Source organism: Gymnodraco acuticeps, unplaced genomic scaffold (genome assembly GCF_902827175.1).
Source record: "Gymnodraco acuticeps unplaced genomic scaffold, fGymAcu1.1, whole genome shotgun sequence".
Lineage (NCBI taxonomy): Eukaryota > Metazoa > Chordata > Actinopteri > Perciformes > Bathydraconidae > Gymnodraco > Gymnodraco acuticeps.
Window position 1 is genome coordinate 1,149,246 of NW_022990459.1, and position 22,214 is coordinate 1,171,459.

General features: G+C 42.6%; 1 protein-coding gene across 1 annotated transcript in view; it reads left to right on the plus strand.

Moving 5' to 3' along the window:
- The first annotated feature begins 625 nt into the window (after positions 1-625).
- The window catches only part of pawr (PRKC, apoptosis, WT1, regulator), a 66,269-nt gene continuing 44,680 nt past the window's right edge, over positions 626-22,214 (plus strand). The window contains 2 exon segments of the mRNA XM_034226012.1: positions 626-779; positions 1,035-1,712. Of these exon segments, the coding sequence (XP_034081903.1) occupies positions 1,131-1,712 (582 nt within the window). The 5' untranslated portion in view covers positions 626-779; positions 1,035-1,130.

Sequence of the window (22,214 nt, forward strand, 5' to 3'; positions counted from 1 at the left end):
TAAGCACCTGTAGGAAGGTTAAATCACAGCGTGTGGAGAAACCTGCTCGTACAGTGAGGTAATGGCACAAATGTTCAGAGACTGAATATCACTGGAATGCAGAATGTAGAGTTATTACAATGGAGCTTTGCATCAGTGAGCGGCGCTGACTTGCAGTAAGTTAGATTAATTATGTTCCCACTAAGCTGGGGTCATTACGCAGGAGAGCTGCAGGAGGGGAGGAAGCTCAGCTGTATGAATGTTTTTTAGTTAAACTGAGATGGAAAATGATATTATTAATATTAATATATTTTTATTTGAATGTGCACTCTTCCAAAACTGTGAAAATTACTTCAGCAAAACACCAATAATAGAACAAGGTAAATTAACGACTTTTTATAGTTTACTTAACTTAATATGCACTATAAAACCATGAAATTGCAGACATACTATAATGAAAAGCTCAAAAGTATGATAAAGTATGCTGATATATAAATCACTGTCTTTATGGGAACAGTACAGACCTATCATAACATACTTTAAATGTCTTAAAAGTACCACTAATAACTATAGACACATGAAAAAGCCCATGACAGTGACTATATTTACGTGCTGAGCTCGGCTGTTGCTTCGGCTTCAGTCGGAAGTGCTCGGGTATTTTCGGTATCACCCGGAGCGACGGAGGGCAGAGCGAGCGAGCGAGCTCGGCGCTCGAGACAGCGCCATTCATCCAAGAGGACCGAGAGCACACCTGGTCGGACCGCAGAGAGCAGTTTAGCGTCTGAAACAACTTCCCACAGGTGAGTTTCTACCTGACGTTTCACTTCTTCTCTTTCTTGTCAACTTTTGCACACTTTGGTGAACTTTTACGCGGGGAAATATCATCAGAGAGACACAGTTAGGTGCAACTTCTACGCATTCAAGCTAGCAGCAACTACCTGTTAACCTGACGTTAGTGGTTAAGAGTAACGAGGTAGAAAACAAACTTATCTGAAAAAAGAGCTGAAATACAAAGTTTTAATTGTCGTGACTTTGTTCTCTTTACCTGTCAACAGCACCCCGGCTAATCACTTGAGGAATGCTGTGGCATTAGACCCGAAACTCCATATAAACTTTAGGTTCATTCTCACCAACTTTTCGATAAAGGGATAATGGCAACGGGTGGATTTAAGTCAAGCGCCACGACTGACTTTTTGGAGGAGTGGAAGGCAAAACGGGAGAAAATGAGAGCCAAAATGCTGGGGGACATAGCCGCAGCGACTGGTGCTCCTCTGGTTGGCAATAACCCAAACAGTAACCGCCACACCGAGCTCACCAATAACGGAAACCCGGAGAGAAGCGCCTCTGCTGGGAACTGCCTCCCCTCCTCCTACACGGTGGCTCGGTCCTCCTCCGGCACGGCTTTAAAGAGACCCGAGGAGGAAACGCACCACCCCGCTGCCCAACCTGCTGCCCAACCTGCTGCCCAGCCCGCTGCCCACCCTGCTTCACCCACCCCGCCGGGGAGCAACCTGAAGAAGGCCCCGCCTCAGACGGAGAAGGATCAGTGCGCTTCCCCGGACTCCAGCTCCATGGCTTGCATTGACAGTGACAAGGGAAGCCCATCGCCCAGTAAAGTGAAAGAGAAGAATAGCTCTGGCCCCAGTGCTAGGAAGGGGAAAGGACAGATCGAGAAGAGGAAGCTGAGGGAAAAGAGGAGATCAACAGGTGTTGTCAGCATACCATCAACTGAGGTGAGTCCTGCTATTGTTGTATGTGATATTAATGTGAATCTCCTGCAGGGAAATCCCATGTTCTCCACCTGAAGTTAATGGATACAAAACAGATTCATTTTGGCAGGTTTATGGCTTACTTTGACTCTATTGGATGTTGGGTCAGATGTACACAAAGTGGGATAATATGGAGACCAATGTGGTGATAGGGGTGGCTTTCAAATGATTACAAAGACCAGGTGACAATTGTTTGCCATCTTAACTACATCTAAAGTCAGAACACCTTAAAAGTTGCATTGAGAGTAGTGACTGAGTGATACTGAGATTTGCTGAGCCAATATCAATATTAAAAGAATGTAATAATCATTTATCAGCTGCTAATAGTTTTTAACATGACATACACAAGCGTTTTGGATAAAAACCCTTACATTTACTTGATAATAAAAGTGTGTGCTGAGTGGAAGATTTTGCAGTTAAAAAGTTCATCTATGATTTGTATATATCATCTATGAACCTGTCAATCGTTTTGTTTTTTTAGATGAATTTGTCAGTATTTTAGTCTATATATTGAAATTGATGTTGGTTAAGTTTCTGCTCCACACAAATAAACTGTAAATCCAAGATAAACAAGACTAAACTATGACTAATATTAAAAGAAGAAGAAGTGTGTGGTGTGGACAAGCTTAATTTGAGATGGTTAAGATACCCTGTCCCCAAGGATTAATGCGTCTTTTTAAATGCATCCTTCATTTACCTGTACGCACTTGTCACGTTAGTCCTGCGATTTCTTATTACTTATCAGGTGACATGTACGTAGATACTCATACAATTGTGATAAGCTAACTTGAACTGATAATATTTCCCCTGTCAGTCAAACAAAAGATAAGTATGGTCCATTTACCTGTCAATCATGGCTTTAACACCACGGCCAGTGTGTGTTCTTATGTAAAGGAAAGTAGAAAGAAGGCCAACTGCTTTATACTAAATATAATATTGTCCCAAAGGAATTATGGGCCATGTGTTTGGATCAATGTGAAAGATTATTAGTCAAATGTAATTTCCTTAGGTTTGCTTTGTTAGATTTAATTATGTGTACTCTAAAGGGTTATTTGTTACCACTGCTTTTCTCCTTCTATAACTTTAACGTTTCTTGGCAGCAATTCTTAAAAACATCTTGGGACCTGTTTGAAAAAAACGTCTCACTTAAAACACATTTTTCCGTGGAACCTGCGTGTGTGTTGTAGATGTAAATAATTAAAATCCAAGTAAAGCATTTGTTTTGCCACAAATTCTTCAAATTCCTCCTCCCATACATGTGTCTGGTCTAATCGAGCCTCTGTAGCAGGAAACATGTAAGCAGCACTCATTAAGGGGAGGGGGAGGCGAAACCAAGGGAGGCAGGGGTTGTGGACTTGTGATGGAGGTGTGTGTATGGGAAGGCGGTGTTGGGGCTTTCATTGTTATTGAATTGAAATCATGTCACAGTGTTGCCTGATTCCTGTGGTTCTGATACGGAGCCTGCCAACAAGCACACTTGGCGAGCACTGTGACTCTGCATACTCAAATTATACCAGCATTGTTGGAATAAATGTTTTTTCATTAAGGCGATGGCAGTGGCACTCTATTACCACGCTGCTTCCCGCATCCCCTTCTCTTTTATATGATCGCCACCCAGAACCAGGTGCCCTCGAGGCAACTCAACTACGAGTATCACCCTTTTTTCACTTGGCGCTCTACATCCTGTTATTCGACGCTCTGCAGGGCCGTTTGAAAACTGGTCAGCAGCCAGGCTGTAATGCTGGGCTTCAGTACTCAGGGCCGTGCCAGTTTTGTTAGATCGAGCCCATAGGCGTCTGATTATGCAGTAAAGTGGCCGAACACACGATTACTGGGGCGGAGGGGATGTTGGAAGAAATCTGATGACGTTCGGAGCTGGATTGTGTGAGAGAGGCCGAGAGAAAGAACTAAACGTATCTGATCCACAACTTAATGCTTTGGTTTTAGGACCGTTTGTTAAAATGTCCCCATCTCATGAGACAGCTCATTATGTGAGATACACTCAGTATGTGTATATGTTAGCTCTACAACTAACGATTATTATCATTAGCAATTCATCCGTCTATTTTCTTGATGAGTCGGTTTATTAGATCTCAGAGGGGAAAAAAGGCCATCCCAGTTTCTCAAAGTCCAAGGTGCTGTGTTTAAATGTTTTAAGTTGACTCATATCTGCGGCTCTGTTACATGTGCAGTAGTGTAACGGTTATGATAAGGCTTTTGGGGCGTTCCTCCATTATCTCGAAGTGCATCAGAAACATTTCAGAAACCTGGATAAGCCCTTAACCTAATATTGATAAACCCGATTATGCTAGTTTGAATTCTGAACAGTTTCTAAACCTAGACAGCCATGTGTGCAGCTCTCTTATCAGTTGTATAGTAGTCTCTAAAAGCAGTGTATGATTTATAAAAAGAATGTGAAAGTCAACGATAATACATTGGTTGGATTTTGGACTTTTGTTCAGACAAAAGAAGCAGTTTGACAACACTGGAGATCTTCCAGAACTTTGTGATCTCTTAAAGATCAAATGATAAACCATTAAAATAATCGGCAGACTTTTGCAACAGTTCCACTGTTACATGCAACACTCCCACATTTAAACCTATAGCTAGGTGAAGCCCCTGACTCTAAATAACAGCTCAAGTTTTATACGTCCACTTTATGAATGGAAGCTTTATCTCTCAGATTTTCTTAAACTGAGAATCTGCCAGCTTTGGAAATCAGAAAGAAACAACAACTGGCATCACAGCAGAGATGTATTCCTTTTGTCAGATGCTTCCTCTCTCCTTCGGTTGCATACAGAGGACCAAACTATGCAAATGGAGACTCTCCTCACACAAGCCCTCTTTGTGATTTGAATGTGAGCGGACAGGTGTGAAAAGAGATGCATGGGATTATATCCCCGCTCGTTCTGTGCAGAATAAAAGCTTTTGAGCGGGGTTTCAGAGCATCAGGGGAACCCAATCTTCTGCCTGTTGAGGGTGTAATGGCCTGATAACAGCTCCCTGCTTTACTAGAGAAAAGCATCAGGCATCAAGGTGTTTCCTTTCTCTCACCCTGCTCTCTGCCTCAAACTGGAGGCCATTGTTGTTTACGCTGACCTTCGACCTGCTCACAAAATGCTTATGCAACAGAGGAATGTGGAAACGAGTGATTTTAGAGAGATTGAGCATCTTGGAAATGTTGGGTTGTGATGTAAGCGTGTTTCCAGAAGGGCACGCGATTTGTACGACCTCGCTGAGTTATGAGTTTGTGGTGGGACGCCGGAGTCAGGAAGTGTGAACTTTGTTTTCATGTAGACGGCTGGATGTGCCGTAACAGCTTTTTGTCTGCAGCGTCACCCCCCCGAGAGGTCAACAGGTTCAACATGCGATACTGTGCCGTGCGCTCAGGCCGTTAACACTCTGGTGATGGAAAGACATGCAGACAAGAGGGGTCCTTGTCCAACCTGATTCTTTGTTCACATGTTCATGTTATGTTTTACATAAACATATATTAACCTCTAAAACATCGCCTATGCTTTGCCGCCAAGCTCCGCTCAAACCCTCTGTACTTTATCTTAGGTAGCGGAAAGCCGAAAGTTTACAAATAAGCCAAATATAATCTGTTGAATTTGACACATTTGTGGGGTGGAAGCTTTCACTTAGAATATGTATTATTCTGTTTTATGATAATGTGCATTCATTCAAAACATATAATGTGTTACTGTCAGAAAGCATCAATAATTGACTTTCATGACCGTAAAGATTATTAAGGGAGTAATTAAAGGGAAAATATGTTATTTGTTGTCCCCTTTTGACAGTTTTACTTAATGCAAGTGTAAAGCAAGCTCTTTTTCTAAAGATTTAGATTCCCTATAAAGCATTCTGGCATTTAAAATGTTATCGTTGAGTTTCGGCATCAATTCTTTCCTCTTCTCTCTTAAAAACGGGCTGCACTGATATTATGATGTAAATCCCCCATGCCTCGTTTGTTTCCAAATGTGTTTCTGCTCCAGTTCAGCGGGGGGGTGGAGTTGTACTGTATGTTGAAAGAAGGGGCATGCTGAGAGCAGAGACAACTTGGATCCTGTTTTAACACAATTGCAGACAATGCATGGTTTGACACTGGTTTAATGAAATGAGCGCTAATGTGTTTGTTTTTGTCGCCTCTCCAAAAAGAGCAGCTAGATTGATGAGAAATGAAACTCATTGTCATGGGAGGCCTTCACTACCACTGCTGCTTTTCAAGCCCCCCACAGTAATGTTTAAACCCACATATTTACTCTTTTGCCACATGACTTTATATCTGAAAGTACAGGCATCTATTTTCGTTTTTAAAGCTTTCTAAAGATGGTTAAACGTTGTATATTTAAAGATTTAAGCAACTAACTGTCAGTGGAACTTATGATATCACTTGAGACACCTTGGTAACAATCCAAATCATTCTCTTTGTGACTTGAGTCACTCCCTCACAGCGGCGTGTTTATTAGACAGAATAGGCTCTGAATTGCACAGCTGTCTAACAAAATCCAAGAATGTGAATGTGCATGTGGTGGAGTGTGTTTTGCTTGATGTTAAACCCTCTCCAAACAAGGTCACATCATTACAGTAAATACCACGGGGATTTTATCATGGACTTAGGTAAGCATGGAGCTATTTAGGCAGGGTGTTAAACAACTAGAATGCTACATTCTCTAATTGAAACTCGTGTTCTTTAAAGTGACATATCCAAAGCCAGTAGCCCCGGTTCCCGAGAAGACCATTTTGTTTGTTTGACTTACTGTATTGAACTCTGGATTGTTTACGAGGCCCACCGTCACTGGAACATTTTCAAAGGGGTGACTAATGGAAATAAAAGTCCCAGTTGAGCTGTTCTGTGGAATTTAAGGGAATTCCAAAGGAAAAGGAACGAAAAGGAAGCGTCGTCTGCTTCTCCCATGAAGTCTCTTTCCATGCAGATACCTGGGAGTCTCTCAGCACCTCATAAAACACGCAGCACCATTTTAATGGGCCGCGGCACGTGGTTTTGTTCACATTGTAAGAACGTTACGTAAACTTCAGTTCCAATTAAAGGGACCCCTGACTCGATGAGTTATTATGAGGATTAGAGCCAAAGAAGCTGTCAGAAGGATTTATTATGGTATGTCTAGTTAGTTTTCACTTGTGGCAATGTACTACCTCACTTTGTTGTTGTCTTGAGAACAGCATCAAACATCAATACTTTGTTGGAAGTGATCAAGATCTGTCTGTAGCACAACATATCGAGAGTACTGTCTCAGAAATCCCAATTTAACACGTTTTGTAGTTAAAGAGTATTCTTATAAAGCTAATTGTCCTTTGAATACATTTAATAGGTTTGTCTATGGGCTCAGAACAGTCTCATAATACACACATGCACACAGAAGGATTCACGCTTGTATTTCCGGATCCACACTTGTGTTTTTCAAAGCACACACAAATGTGTTCCGTTTCATATACATGTCAATAAAATCCAAATACAGAAAAAAGTTTTACATATATATTTTTGATCCTCACTTATTTGTTTTCCGTGTAAATCCTCTGCACCTGCAAACACAACCAGCTTTCTGTGCACGGAGCGCTGTGCATTCGTGTGTGGGTTTTTTGAGACTCCCCTGACGGTCAGCCGATTCGTACTTGTAATTTTTTCTATCTATAGCCAATCACATGTCTCCTCAATTCTAAGCCAATCACATGAGCGCGCCCCCGCGAGGGTATATTTCTTGCATTCATGACGTAGCGCTTCATGTACGCATTTTGCGCAGTCCGGAGCTGACAGCTCCATGGAGCCTGCCTGCAGGCGCTAATCTCAGGACACCTCCACTCTCAGTACATTGCCACTTTCCGAACAGGAAATGCACGCAAATACAAGCCTTTATATTATTAAGGTACAGCGCCACTTTCCGAACCATTGATGAATGCTTGTGTAAACAAAAACGGCAGGCAAACCCGTTTTTAAATGTGTGTTTCCTGTGTGGCGAATACAGCTGCTTTATTTATGTCTGTATGAAGTTGTTGTGAGTGTGGAGGGAGCAGCTACAGGTTAGCTTAGCCTAATCGATCAGTGCACTACGAAGCCAGTGCTAGACAGTGAACTGTTAACGGGGGGGAGCCCCGCCGGTCATTATCGGCCGATATTCACTCTTAATAGTTTGATCGGTGCTCTCTATAAAGGCCGATCAGGAGAGCTGGATCTGATCGATATGGACATAAACGCGAGTGAAGTGTAACCGGACGCCAGAGAGAGATCAGATCAGCTGCTGAGTCTGATGGAGACACGCTGCTCTGCATGATCACCTGATGCTCCGCCCTCTGTTTAGCGAGCTGACCGGACTGCGCAAAATGCGTACATGAAGCGCTACGTCATGAACGCAAGAAATCATACCCTCGCGGGGGCGCGCTCATGTGATTGGCTTAGAATGAAGGAGACATCTGATTGGCTATAGATAGAAAAAATTACAAGTATGAATCGGCTGACCGTCAGGGGAGTCTCAAAAAACCCACACATGAATGCACAGTGCTCCGTGCACAGAAAGCGGGTTGTGTTTGCAGGTGCAGGGGATTTACACAGGAAACAAATATGTGAGGATCAAAAATACATATGTAAAACTTTTTTCTGTATTTAGATTTTATTTACATGTATATGAAACGGAACACATTTGTGTGTGCTTTGAAAAACACAAGTGTGGATCTGGAAATACAAGTGTGAATCCTTCTGTGTGCATGTGTGTATTATGAGACTGTTCTGAGCCCATATTTGTCTTCCATTGTTTAATGAACAAATGTAGAAATTTCCGGTTTGTTTTCCTTAATATATAGCCTTATACTCAGATGACACAAATATTCAAAGTCCCAACTTCTCTATTGCAGCAAAACTGTGTTTGATATTTTCTGTTTGCACACAAAGTCCAAAGTCCTGTTCTATCCAGGTCACTGCTCTTCAGTTACGGCTGTTTAAGAACTATGCGGAACAGAGTGTAGATTATTACTTAAGAGAAATGTACCCCCTGCACGGCATGCTCAGGAATGCACAGTCATGCAAAGCCTGAACTGCCTCTGAACGCTGACGTTGCTCGCTCTAATCTCGTGAAGAAGAAGTGAGAGTGAGAGCCTCTCTATTGCCTGCAGGGCAGCCTCACTCTCCTCACTCAGTACAGCTCAGCAGTTTCTAGCTTTTAGATCTCAAGTGTCCCAAACTCTGGTCAACTAAGGGTCATATTTTCAACTTCAGCATGGATGACCACTGAAACGGTTTCCCAACCTAAACGCTTCGGGGCTCTGCGTACGACAAACTCGCTCAGCTAGTATTTGACACTATTGCTGTCTTTGTGGTTAATCTTTAACTGCCCACTGTGGACATATGCAGGATATACAAGCAAGGCATCATTTAACTATCATTGTATTGGTGTCAACTTGAAATTCTAAAGAAGCCCCTAAATGGAGCACAAATGATAGATCCAGTGGAATTTGACAGATGATAAAAAGACAGTCCTGAATAAATAGTTAAACCCATTGTGCTGTAAATATTTAACCAAATCCACTTTGACTGTTGTTTCTGTCGGCGCAAAACAATGTCAGAGTGAATCTCCTCGTCCTCGTCTCACCCTGGATTCAGGCCATTCATTTGCCGATAAAGTTTGATTTTGATCATCTTCACTCCGAAACGTGACACCTTTTCGAAGAGTTAATTTGCTCATCTTTCAGAGCATCTAAGATTATTCAAGTTCTTGTATTTGTATATACAGCATTCACGCTGAGAACATTGACACAATATATCTTGGGATGCAATGCCGTTTGAAGTCTTAATGTTTGGGATTTGAAATGTCTTTGTTTTTCGGAGGCATGCAGAGATTAGTTGTTTTCATTCGGCCTTTTGGAAATAAGTCTCTCTCTGTTGTACGTTTGTTGGGGATCATTCCCATTCGGCTGCCAGTGTCTCGTTAGTTGAAAAGCACACAGACACACACAAACACACACTGCAGGGGGTGTTAAGCAAGAGAGGCGTGGATTAGAGGTGTTGGTGAGTGTATGTTGTGATTTTGTGTCAATTGTAACCCATTTGTTGGACATTCCTGTGTGCTCGCTGACCACTGTGGGGAATTCGTGAGTCAGTCCTAATCAGGCCGCACTGCATGATAAGGCATTTGGCAGCCAGCCTGTTTGTATTCATTAAAGTGGAATTACTTGGAGAACCCAGGCTCCACTTTCCCACTCAGTTTAAAATCTGCTGCACATTCAGTATGCCTGTTCCTCACGTTTCAACACTGTCGTCTCTGCTCTGCTCTGGAGGAAGAAATCTGACTTTTTTTCTTTACGTGTACTAACTTACTTTTGAAATAAGAAACAACCTAATCTTCCTCTTATAAATCACATCAGAGCGAAAACTGAGTCTACCTGGGCTAATGTTATATATGCACATCATTATAAGGAGGTTTTTAAAGCAACTGACACAGCATCATCTTGGGAAAGAAAAGCTCATTTCAAAATGTCCAAATGAAAAATGGCCACATTTAGGTTGAAACTGATCAAACTAGGAACTGAAAAGCTCAAGTTAGAACATTGTAATCCTCCTTAAGGCCAGTCATTTACATGTTTTCAAATGCTAGAAGTTATCAAATGCATCTTCCTGTAGCTTTGGTCAACATCTGATCAATTACGTCTCAGTTATCACTTTCGACTCATTTCAAACATCAGCTATAATCAATTATTCAAAGCAGTGCTGGCTAAAATGTGCCGCTGCCACAGTTCTCTGCTCACTCTGCCGTTTTATTGCATCAGGGACAATAAGCCTCAGTTATATTTGTGTGAGTGAATGCACACCAACAGCCTGATTTGTCTGCAGTCCAACAGGTTTCACGCACTCTGTGTTATGTCACCATGGGTCTCACTCAAACCGCTTTCTCCTGATGATAAGCATGGTTTCACACGTGTTACCAAACCTGCTTCTGAGGAGGGTATCATCACGGTCCTCCTCTCGGGTAGAAAGGGAAAGCAAGAGACTCCGACGGAAACAAACTTCATTTCCACTGACTGCAACAAAGATATTTCGATACTGAACCCAAATGGTGCTCTTGGCACTTTTGTTCCCCTTGAATGAAAACAAATAGCATTTATTAGAACGAGACATATGAAGATTCATGCGGCAATTTACGCCAAAGTGAGACTATTTCCAACAGCAGCACATTAATTCAATTCCCCTACGTTTAGACAGCCTGAATATTAGATAGATGTTCCCCTCGTGGCTGTCTACAGAGTTGCACATAGGCCACAGAAAGTTTCACTTGAAAAGGGCACAGTATTGGAAACACAGCTCTGAATAACAGCCCAGGAATGCAGTTGAACTCTTGAAATGGAATAAATATGTGGCTCTAAATTGCCAAACGCACGAAGCCTTGATCTTTAAGCCTTTATTCCCAACAAAGAAACCTGGAAGCTGCTTCGGTCTGGAGAAGCGCCTTCCTATTATCAAGCCTCTCTACTTTCTTTGTGTTTGTGCATGCTGTGTGATGTGTTTATGGAGACAGTGTGCCACGTGACACACGCAACTGGAGGAAGTGATCTTGTACTGTACCACCTACACATGCCTTGTTTCTCATTCCAGCTCTTTTACTGACAAATTGCTTTTATCCTTTTGTTTTGAGGCTCTGTTTCCTTCTGTAATGCCATCTTAGCACAGCATTTATGAACCCTTTACAAGGGCAAGTGGTAGCCGGCAGTACTCAACACCGCAAATAAACTAAGAAACAAAACAAAACAACCACTAAAGACATTTAAAAAAAAAAAAAGCCATTTTATTTTCCACAGCATAATACAAATGTAAAATAAGATTGCCTGTGCTACAATTACAAAATATTACATTACATTACATTACATTACATTTAGCTGACGCTTTTATCCAAAGCGACTTACAATAAGTACATTCGACCAGGAAGACACAACCTTGAAGAAAACAGAATCATATAAGTACATCAGGTTTCATAGAGCCAAACATTTCAAGTGCTACTCAACTGGCTTTAGATAAGCCAGTCCTTTATTAGTATAAAAGTGCTTCGTTAATCGTTCTAACGCTCGAAGTGGAGTCGAAAGAGATGAGTTTTCAGTTTGCGCCGGAAGATGTGCAAGCTATCTGCCGTCCTGATGTCAATGGGGAGCTCATTCCACCATCTTGGAGCCAGGATAGCAAACCCACGTGTTTTCGCCGATGGGAACTTGGGTCCCCCTCGCAGCGAGGGCGCAACGAGTCGTTTGGCTGATGCAGAGCGTAGTGCACGCGCTGGGGTGTACGGTTTAACCATGTCCTGGATGTAGGAAGGGCCAGATCCATTCGCAGCATGGTACGCAAGTACCAGTGTCTTGAAGTGGATTCTAGCAGTTACCGGAAGCCAGTGAAGGGAGCGGAGGAGCGGAGTGGTGTGGGAGAATTTAGGAAGGTTGAAAACCAGACGAGCCGCTGCATTCTGGATGAGCTGCAGAGGTCGGATGGCACATGCAGGTAGACCAGCCAGGAGGGAGTTGCAGTAGTCTAGGCGTACAAATATCAGTACAATGTTCAGTATCTGTAAACAAACTTTGCTCAAAAAACATTTAAAAAATATCTAATTTAATTATAAAATATCCCTCTGAAATTGGAATGCAAATATAGTGCCCATAACTCCAAATATCCGCTCATGAGAGTTCAAGGCCTCAGAACATGCAAAATGACGCTTTATAAGTACCTGAAATCACTAATACAGTACTTAGCGTTAATGATGCCTGGAACAGTGGAGGATAAGTGAACATCTGGGTGTGATTTTATTTGCAGGTTATGCGTGACGTATAGCCACAGTTGACGCCATGAGACTTTATGTTACATTGAGATATGAGGATAGTCAACATGGTGCTCTAGCAACAGACACATAAATAATAATCAGTGCCAAGTTGGCACACCCTCTTACAGAACAGTGCAAACGCAGCGTCAGGACAGTCATGAGTCTCATTGCTTCAATACTGTACAGCAGCGCAATGAATTGTCTTGGACCACCATTTTGGTTTTAAAAAGACAAACAGATCTTGTGTTTCACAAAATGTGTGTCTTATGGCGCATTTCCACTGCAGCGGGGTAGCCCCGTTTAAGCGTCCTCGCTCTGGCCTCAGGCCGCCTCGCTGGCCGTCCGAGGCCGTGGCGCATTTCCATTACAGTTTAGGACCTGGGGTAGCAACGCAGTGTAGGCGGGGCGATCGGCTTTGTTTTTGTTCACATTTCGAGTTGTTCCGTCGAGCTCCCGCTGGATTTGATCATCCCCAATGAGATGTAGGAACGTCGTCACCTCCTCGGTCGAGGTCGACCACGGTGTGCTTTTCTTATTAGACGTAGCCATTTTTGTAGCTCCTCCGTTTACAAAATGCTGTTTATAAAAATGCTGCAAGCTTGCTTCTAGATATATATGCGACGCTAGGGATGAACTCGCGCGCGATCTTGTGACGATTCTCTCTGACCAATCAGCAGTCGAGAGTGTTGACGTCACTAGTTCAGCCCTGGCCCTGGTCTGAGGGAACCACGATTTTATGGGGCCGGAAAAAGAGGGAAAAAGTACCCGCTAGCCGGTACTAGGCTATATGGAAAGGCCACCAAAAACTGGCCTGGCCGCTTGAGGACGGTTAAGGACGCTTAAACGGGGCTACCCGCTGCAGTGGAAACGTGCCATTAGACTAGGTATTAGGAACTTTTTACTTAAAGCTAGCATTCACTTTATTTGAGTTTATGTAAACTTGTCAAAGCTATAATGGGGGTACAATCTATAAAAGGGCTACATTTGCTACACTTTAAGATACTACACTGTTGGATCTATTAAAGCACCGCAAACAAGATGCATCACTTCTAGCCTTCCTTCCTTCCTCAGATGACAACAATAACATAATAGATCATCAGAGGTTTGCAATGTTTTTGAGCAAGTCTAGTCTCACTCATTGTTTTTCTTTACTATTGCTGCAGAGGTGGTTTTGATGCAATGACTTCCCTGATATGTGGGTGTTAACCTCACGTTGATAATCAGGTCATCAGAGGTTATTGCTCCCGAATGTCCTTCATGTTGACGGAAACCCATTTTCAAACAAGGCATGCACCAAGGGTTGCAAAAGCTGTTATTAATTCATCTTGCCTATCTAACATTCTTTTGCCAAAGTAAAACAAAAAATCAATATTGCAGCCGAAAAAGTTTTTCTACAGTGATGTAGCTCTCCTTTTATACAACGTGTATTCTGCCCTCACACAGATCACATCAGAAAGGAACTAGACACTTTGATTTGCGTGAACTGTGAACTCTGACCTTCACACATTGGCCCAATCAGCAGCCTTCTCTGCTCTCACAAAGCTGATAATGATGATTTAAACAACAGCACTAACAGCCTTTACCCTTTTAAGGTGCTGAATTGTAACAAACAAAGTATCATCTATCTGCTTTGGCTCTTTGACACAAACATGAGCTCTTCAGATCTGTAATGTATTGGAGCGTCTTGTATTTAGACTGTCAGTGAGTGGCAGACAGAGCATGTCATTTCCTCAATGTTTGTTTACTCAAGGGTCTGTTGACTCAGCCCTTTTCATTTTTCATCTTCAAAGCTTTGTACTGTAAACTGTCTATAAGCAAAGATCCCAGCAAGGATGTATGTCATACCCCAGGGGAAACACTCTTGGATCATATGCAGTTTGTATTTATTCTCTGAATATTTCCATCCATGCCATTTCTTTTCTGCTTTCTCCCCTCACTAAATAGCAACATGTTGTATTATTGTTTTTGTCTTGTTGCTGTCCTGCAGCAAAACTTTAAGTTAAGTTTTAGACAAGTTGAGGCATTTTAGTTATGCGTTGATGTTCGGAGAAAGAAAAAAGGTGCAGTTATATTTATCATTGTGGTGTCCTGTAGCCCCTCTCCTCTGTGGGTATTAGCCTTTGCCTGTGTTGTTGAAGGCCTCCTAAAAGATTCATAGCCAATGAAAGGTCTCGGTTCAGCGTGACGGATTGGATTTTTTCATCACAAGCTGCCCTGGTTGATTGTGTGCTCCTTCCTGGTTTGTATTTCTGTCTGCTCCTTTATCCTTCTTCTGGTATTTGGCCTGCGGATGCATATGGTTTGTTTTCCCTTGTTCCTTTGTTCTCTCCTTCTCCAATTCTAATAAAAACCCTGCTTTCCTCAGCTATCTCCTCAAACGGCCCATTATTAAATCTGACCACGATGCTGCATGCACCCATAGTCATTCCTTCGCAGATTGCAGGCTTCGAGCTCATAAGTAAACAAGAGGTATAGTTGTGTGTGTGGCCTGTGTGCCCCCTTTTCTCTTTCTCCCCTGCTTCAGTTTTCCTCCTTCCTTGTTTTTCACCATTGGTCCAGTAGTCAAATGTGAAGCTGTCCAGGGTAGGATGAATGACCTGGCATCACCAGCTGTATCTGTCCACTGGGCTGGATTGACCTTCCTCGCGTCAGCCTGAAAGGTCGCACAATCAAGTGCAAACAGTCAAGTGCAAACAGTCATTGGACTGTGTGTACACTTGAAAATTATTTTTAAACAGTTTGTTTTTGTGGCGCAACAACTTCATGATTTTAATAACATGCATGACGGTTCTTTAATATGTGATGTTCAAGTTGGACAAGGTATGATGTTTACATCCAAATAGACCTGTCTCAGTCATCACAAAGCCATTTGAGCCACTATTCTATCTCTTCATTATGTGATTATTGTGCCTCAAACAAATAGACCTATTGGTGGCCACAACATAGAGCACAGTTCTCTATAAGCTCCCTTTTTCCTGTAATAAGGCTGTATGCTAACATTAGTGCTACTCCCATGATGCCATGGCGTGCTGCCAACCAACTCCACATGGTTAGTTTGAGGTATTACCTTGGATATGGTTCCCTTTCAGAAACCAAATAATTCGGTTTGATCGTCATGGTAGTGCCTGGCAACAAGGGCTGCATGAGAAGTACGATTCTAAGGAAAGCTTTGGCCTCTAAAGATACCAAATAAATTGTTTGTTGGAATTGAGTCTTGATTTTTAACCTCCGGAAAGTATTTCTGTATCACATTATTTTCATATGGAAAACTGCATTCTTCCAGTTGACTGTTTTATACATTCAATTGAGCCCTAAATAACAAATGGTGCTTCTTGTACATCACATTATGATCAATCATGAGAATGCTGTGTCATAGCTATTGAACGTCAACATTTTCAGTTGCCTGTTACTTTTATATTTGATTATCCATTGTGGACGTAGATTGTTGCTTTTATGTAGATAACTTTCTCAATCCTGTCTTGTGCCTCCACCAGGAGAGAGTGTAGTCGCACTATAAAAATATATCCAACCTCAAAATCGGAGGAATCCATTTCTGCAGCTTACAGGAGAGCAGCCATGTGATGTACCCGCAGTGACAAGTGAAATAGAATTTCCTTATTTGCAGCGCTTGTTTTCTCACAGTAGCAAGGTACTTGAAACACTATGTACATACTGCATGCTTCTCTGCCGGTAACCGGTTTTTCATTTCCTAGCTCATGTACTTGTGTCATATCTCATGCTTGTTTGCTGTCAAATGGAACTGTAAGAGTATACTCATGATTTAGAGATGATTCAAACAGGCTGTAACCTTTCCCAGCCCATGCTGTTTGTTGCTGGTGGGCCAGTTCAGACTGTGCTTAGCATGACTCACGGTCTGGTTCGGTGTCTGCCGGCAACACAATGGCTTCTGTACACAATAGTCCAGCCTCTCTCCTGCTGGAATGCAAAACATGCTTCAACGGTTTCCGATACTGTTTATCGGAGGATTGTGTTACTCGGCAGGCAGGCAAGGTGCATTACACATTCTAAAGACGCCGACAGAATGCATCCTTTCAAACGGCTCAATATGGCATGATATACAAATCATTAAAAAGGCCAGTACGTACAGTAAGTATCAAAATAGACCTTCATCGGTACACTCCGATTCACCGATTCATTTGGCTTTTAGTGTAAGTTTGACATACATGTCATTAAATGAACCTTGGTAAAGTAAGAGCACTTAAGGCTCACCTCTGAACACAGCAAAGAAAAGACTGTCATTGATCAAAAGAGAATACACCGGAGAGAATAACAGTCCAAATAATGAATGAAACAAATACCTAGATTTCCTCATGTTTTATTATATCAGTTGTATTTCTTTTGAAGTTGAAAAGGATCATTGTTCAAACAGGAAGCCTAAACATTAGGCAGGTGTCGGTGCCTGGCGGTGCGGCTCCTCAGGGACCTGTGGAACATTAGTGTGATTATTATGGTGGTACAGCCTGAAGAAGCAGCCAATCACATGCCACCTGTCAGGCTTATCCTCATGTGCTCAGGACTTCCTATACTTACCATTTCTCCGGGAGAATTCTTCTGGGTGTTTCAGTGGCTGTTGACTTCCTCTGAAACACCAGGAGAGGTAATGACTCGCCTTTGTGTTGTCGCATCACTCAGCTCCTCAGCCATCTTTATCGCTACTCCACCCTCCTCCCACTCACTCAGAGTTAATGGGAGGCCTGTCGTTGGTGGGAAAGTGTCCACCCTCCACTTTGAAGTTTGTCCTCCCTCCATAGGAGTTCTTTAAGGGGAGTATTCAGGTTGTCTTTCTGCGCGGTGGAGAGGAGGATGTAGCTAAGAGGGAGGTTATGCAGCAAGAGGCATGCTTATTGTGCATCATCTGAACACCTGCCATACAAATCACGATTACACATGGTGGGAAATCGATCACTTCCATAATGTTACAGTTACGCATGAGCTGTCACGCAACTGAATCTTTTCACATGAGCCGCAATGACATACCTCTGCCAATTTTTAATCAGTTGGATCATTTTGGATTTCTTAGACAAGTCACATGCTGTGGGATTTAAAGTCTGGGTTATTATTGTGAGCAGGAATCAGGCATGTTGTGTGACTTGACTTATTTTGACAAGTGTCTGTTGGAGACCTGCTGAGAGCTGTGTGTGAGCGCGGTGCTTTCAATTAACCTGGCCGTATTTTCCAGCCAACTTCCTCATTTGCATGCAAAAGCTCTGCGTCTCTCTCCGTCTCTCTCTTGAAGCTTAAAACTGCACTTGTGACGCTTCAAAGACCAGATAAAGAGCTTTAGTCCTGAATAATTAAGAGGGTGTTATCAGCCGCCTGTACTTATCATTTATGTTGCAGGTGTTGTAACTGAATATTGTCTCTCAGGAGGCATCGCCTTTTCAATTTTCAAACTTAAGAAAGTTCTTTACAGGTTAGCATGGCAGTAGCAACATCATAACTAGGCGTTCAGTAGAGATAAAGGGGAATATGTTTCTCTCAAAATTGTTTTTGCATAACAAGCATTGGGCTCAATGGGCTTGAGTTTAGACTGAGGGAATGCCTGAATGCACATTCTTCTGCTTTGTATGCTTTGTCTTCTCTTTCTCCCTACATGCCCCCCCTCCATGCCCCCCTCCATGCCCCGATGAGCGTGTGGGCTTCTTCCAAAGATATCCATTATCGAAATACTGAACTAATTCTCCCACTCAATCTCTTGCTTTCTCTCTTTCTCCCCATCGCCCTCCTCTTCTCACAACTACTGTCCTCTTTGTTCTTCTTCCCTTTACTCTGCTGAGCAAGATAAGACACAGCGGGGCGCGGAAGACTGTGGATTGACGGCAGCCATTTCTGTCCAGCGGGCGAGAAAAAGCAGTTCATTTGTCCATTATAATTCTCCCAGAGTCTCACGAGGAGAGCCAGCGTTCTCATGAATAACAAACACTGACTTTCTGCCTCTCTGCTTTCTCACCTTAGAGCTTCAGGCTGCTGCTGAAAGCCCCACAGAGTTGATTGCACATTTCTGGGGTGATCCTCTCTGTGGGATAGGCTTAAGAAAAGGGAGCAGCGGGATGAGCATGTTTGAAATCTGCCTGATACAATTGAACAGCAAATACAACAGCGATGCAGGATGTTTAGCCTCAGGTAAAAACTGGCGAATAAGCAAAGAGAACTGCATGGACGAAGATGGAGAGCAGTGATAATATATATCCCCATCCTTTCCCTTGTTTGTATGTACATACTGAGATGAAGCAATGCCTTAAATCAGCCCTTTTAACTAGAAGGGAATGGAGAAGGAAATGTTATTGTTTCTCTGAGCTGCTCCACTGACTGTGTGCTGGTGCACCGGGTGGGTGGAGTGGTCAGGAATGCACTAATCACGCTACTGTGCTGCCCTGCCCTTGCCAGCCACATTGCCTTTTGTCTCCACTTGGAAAGCACAACAAAAGAACGTGCAAGGTTTCAACCATTTAGTTGTTTTTGTACGAGTTGTGGGAGAAGGTGGATACAGGAGTGGCACATGTTCTTTGTCTTGGTCTTCCAGGAAGAAAGGATCGCCCCGTTCTTCCCGATCGTATGGTGCTTTCTTCTCTTGCTGTGATGGGAATGTTGTGACACATTCAGTAATCCAGGCCGAGCTGTACCAAAGAGAATGAAAGCTCACATTCACTTCACTCTACTCTCTCTCAGTTTCTAGAACTCCTCACCTGTCCCAAATGTTGTAAAACATCTGCAGAAAGCAGCTTTATTCAGCATTAGTTATGACTCGTTGCATCGTGATGCGGACGTGGACGATTCTGCATCGATGCAGGAACATAATCGATTATAGCGTAGTAACGTTGCTTCCTGATCTTCCGGCCGCGCCTGGACAATAGCGTTTTTTTTTCTGTCACACGAATATCAAATCGGTCGGTGACGCAAAGATCAGGGAACAGAAGTGACAGCGGGACAGCGACTCCCAACACGGAGCAGTCTGCTGTATCCACCAACACAAGCACCAGTCCAGAACCAACAGCAGAATGACTCGCTCTGAATCAGGCCCGGTCGCTGCGGCTCAGAGACACACATCACAACACTCGTTGTCGTCATGTCAGGTTTTTGGTGGATTTAATCAAGTCTTGGATTGCAGAGTATGAATGTCCTCTTGCTATTTTCAGTTGATAAATACTTCTGTAAAGTTTGTGAAGGCAGGAGGAAAAAAAGCTTCCGCGATCACCGTCTCCTCCGTTCCACCAAGCCCCGCCCCCTCCTGAAAAGAATGAGTGACAGGCTGATAGTGACCCGATAGAAACTTTATTATTCACTTAATCACTGAGATATAATGAAGCTAATTTAATCTCCTACAATCATGGGATGTATGTAACAGTAAGACAGAGAATGTAAGTGTGCACCCACATGCACTATTTTAATTTGTATATGCTATTGTAAATACTCCTGTTGTCTGCTGTGTTCAGACTCAAGTCCTGTGTGTGATGCCACATTCAGGACATTCAGTGTCCTTTTTTTAACAGAAGGCCGTTGCTAGAAGCTGCAGCTAGACTGCAGAAGCATTATTTTTTTGTTTTTGAGGATGGAACAATTTCACACACAGATAGAGGGAGGCTAGACCTATACAAATGGTTTACTTTGGTTTATAATTTAATGTCAAGACATTTATGTTATTGATTTCTGACACACTTTCTAAATAATAAAAAGGGAGTTCATATGTATTTACTGCATGTATTATTGATGTAAAAGAAGCCATGCGCAGTAATATAGAAAATTGAGGATGCAACGCATTAGGGCTGTGCGATTATGGCAAAAATCATAATCACGATTATTTGGGTCAATAATTGATATCACGATTATTTTGACGATTATTCATTGACCATTTATTGAACTTTAAAACAAATAATATTTTACCAATAAACAAGATCAACAAATATGTTGAAGTGCACTTCCAAAACCATACTAAACATATATTATTAATATGATAAATAAAAATAAATTAGACCAAAATAAATGAAATCAAATATGTTGCAGTGCACTGTCACAACCTACTGAAAACTCCTTAACAAATAGCCAACATTTTGGTAAAACATATTCCACATATTCCACTCAGTTAAACGTTGAAGGCTGGCCAACCGTCATGGTCCAGAAGTAACAGGAAATAAATGTTGAACTACAATTTAAGACCAAATAAAAATGTTTAGGCCACCATGGCAAATGCTGGTAGGGCTGCTCGTGTCATCTCTTAAAGATTTTTTGCAAGAAACACCAGCCTGTTTACATGGTCTGGTTTCAGAGATGAGCGCAGGCAGGTGACGATATTGCCACCTGTACTGAAGACCCTCAGCCACGCCCCGACACATGGGGTGACGCCGGCCAATCACAAAGCGTTGATGCGTTCAAGTGCATTATTCTGGCACAGGAAGATTATGTTACAGGACATTAACGATAAAACAGAATATTGTTGTTCTATTTTTAGACACATCTCGCGATCGACTGGTTGGGCACCCCTGGGCTAGACCATAGGTGCGTTGTGGTCGCAAAGTAGTCACGGCATTTGTCACATAGCGCAGGCAGCGCAGACCTGCTGAAATAATACCGAGACGGCATCGCGTAACGCTTGTCCAACGTGTTGACAAGTTGCTTAAAGCCCTGGTTGCTAACAGTGCTAACTGGGCACATATCTTTAGCGATGTGAAATGTAATGGCACCTGTAATATCTCTGTGTCTCTGCGAGCTCGTCGCGTAGGCCGTTGCTCTGTACAATGCGTCCTGAAACGATGACTGTGATGATGTGGTGGATGAAGTCGAGCGGGCATCTGCTTTTTGTTGTATTACTGCCCGGTCGTATTGCACTTTGTGGTTGTATTTCAGATGATTAAAGAGATTGGTTGTGTTAGCGTGTGGTGCCAACACAACCTGGTAACAAATCCTGCACTGTACTTTGTTTTGCTCCACGTCGGACTCCTGAAAGCCAAAGTACTTGCAAATAGTGGAAATAGTTTTACCCTTCTTTTTAACGAGTTGCTGCTCTTGTTCTGACATCTTCGCTCGCGCTGAACACTCACAACACATATCACTCCCACGTGGCCGAGTGGGCTTTTAGGGAGGGGCGAAAGCGCACCCAAGCAAAATAATCGTATTTTGTCAATTATGCTGTTTTCATAATCGTCGCAAGCCATAATCGTAATCGCGATTAAAATACGATTAATTGCACAGCCCTACAACGCATTGTTATGCATCGGGATATCGAATCAAATCGTTGACAGGAGAATCGTAATCGAATCGTGAGACTAGTGAAGATGCACAGCCCTAATGCAAACAGAAGCTGGTTGTTTTGTAAGTCCTTGGTGTATACCTAAAAGTATTTAATAAGACAATAAACAGTTAGAAACTGCACACATCTTCTGCACAGGAGCTGCATGCTTTGCATAGCAGAGAGATGTCCTGGTATTGTTTCCTAGAACATGATGTGCTCTACTTTCCTGCAGTATAACTATACTTCTGCTCCGGTGAATTGATATAATGTTGTAACCAGTTGCATTATAACAAAAATATATCTTAGACTGCACATGGTTTGATGGTTTGGCCTGAAGGCAAGCCAAGCACATTCTTCATTAGGCTTATGTTATTTCCCTCTAGTGTATTTCTCTGATTTTTTCCATTTGCAAAT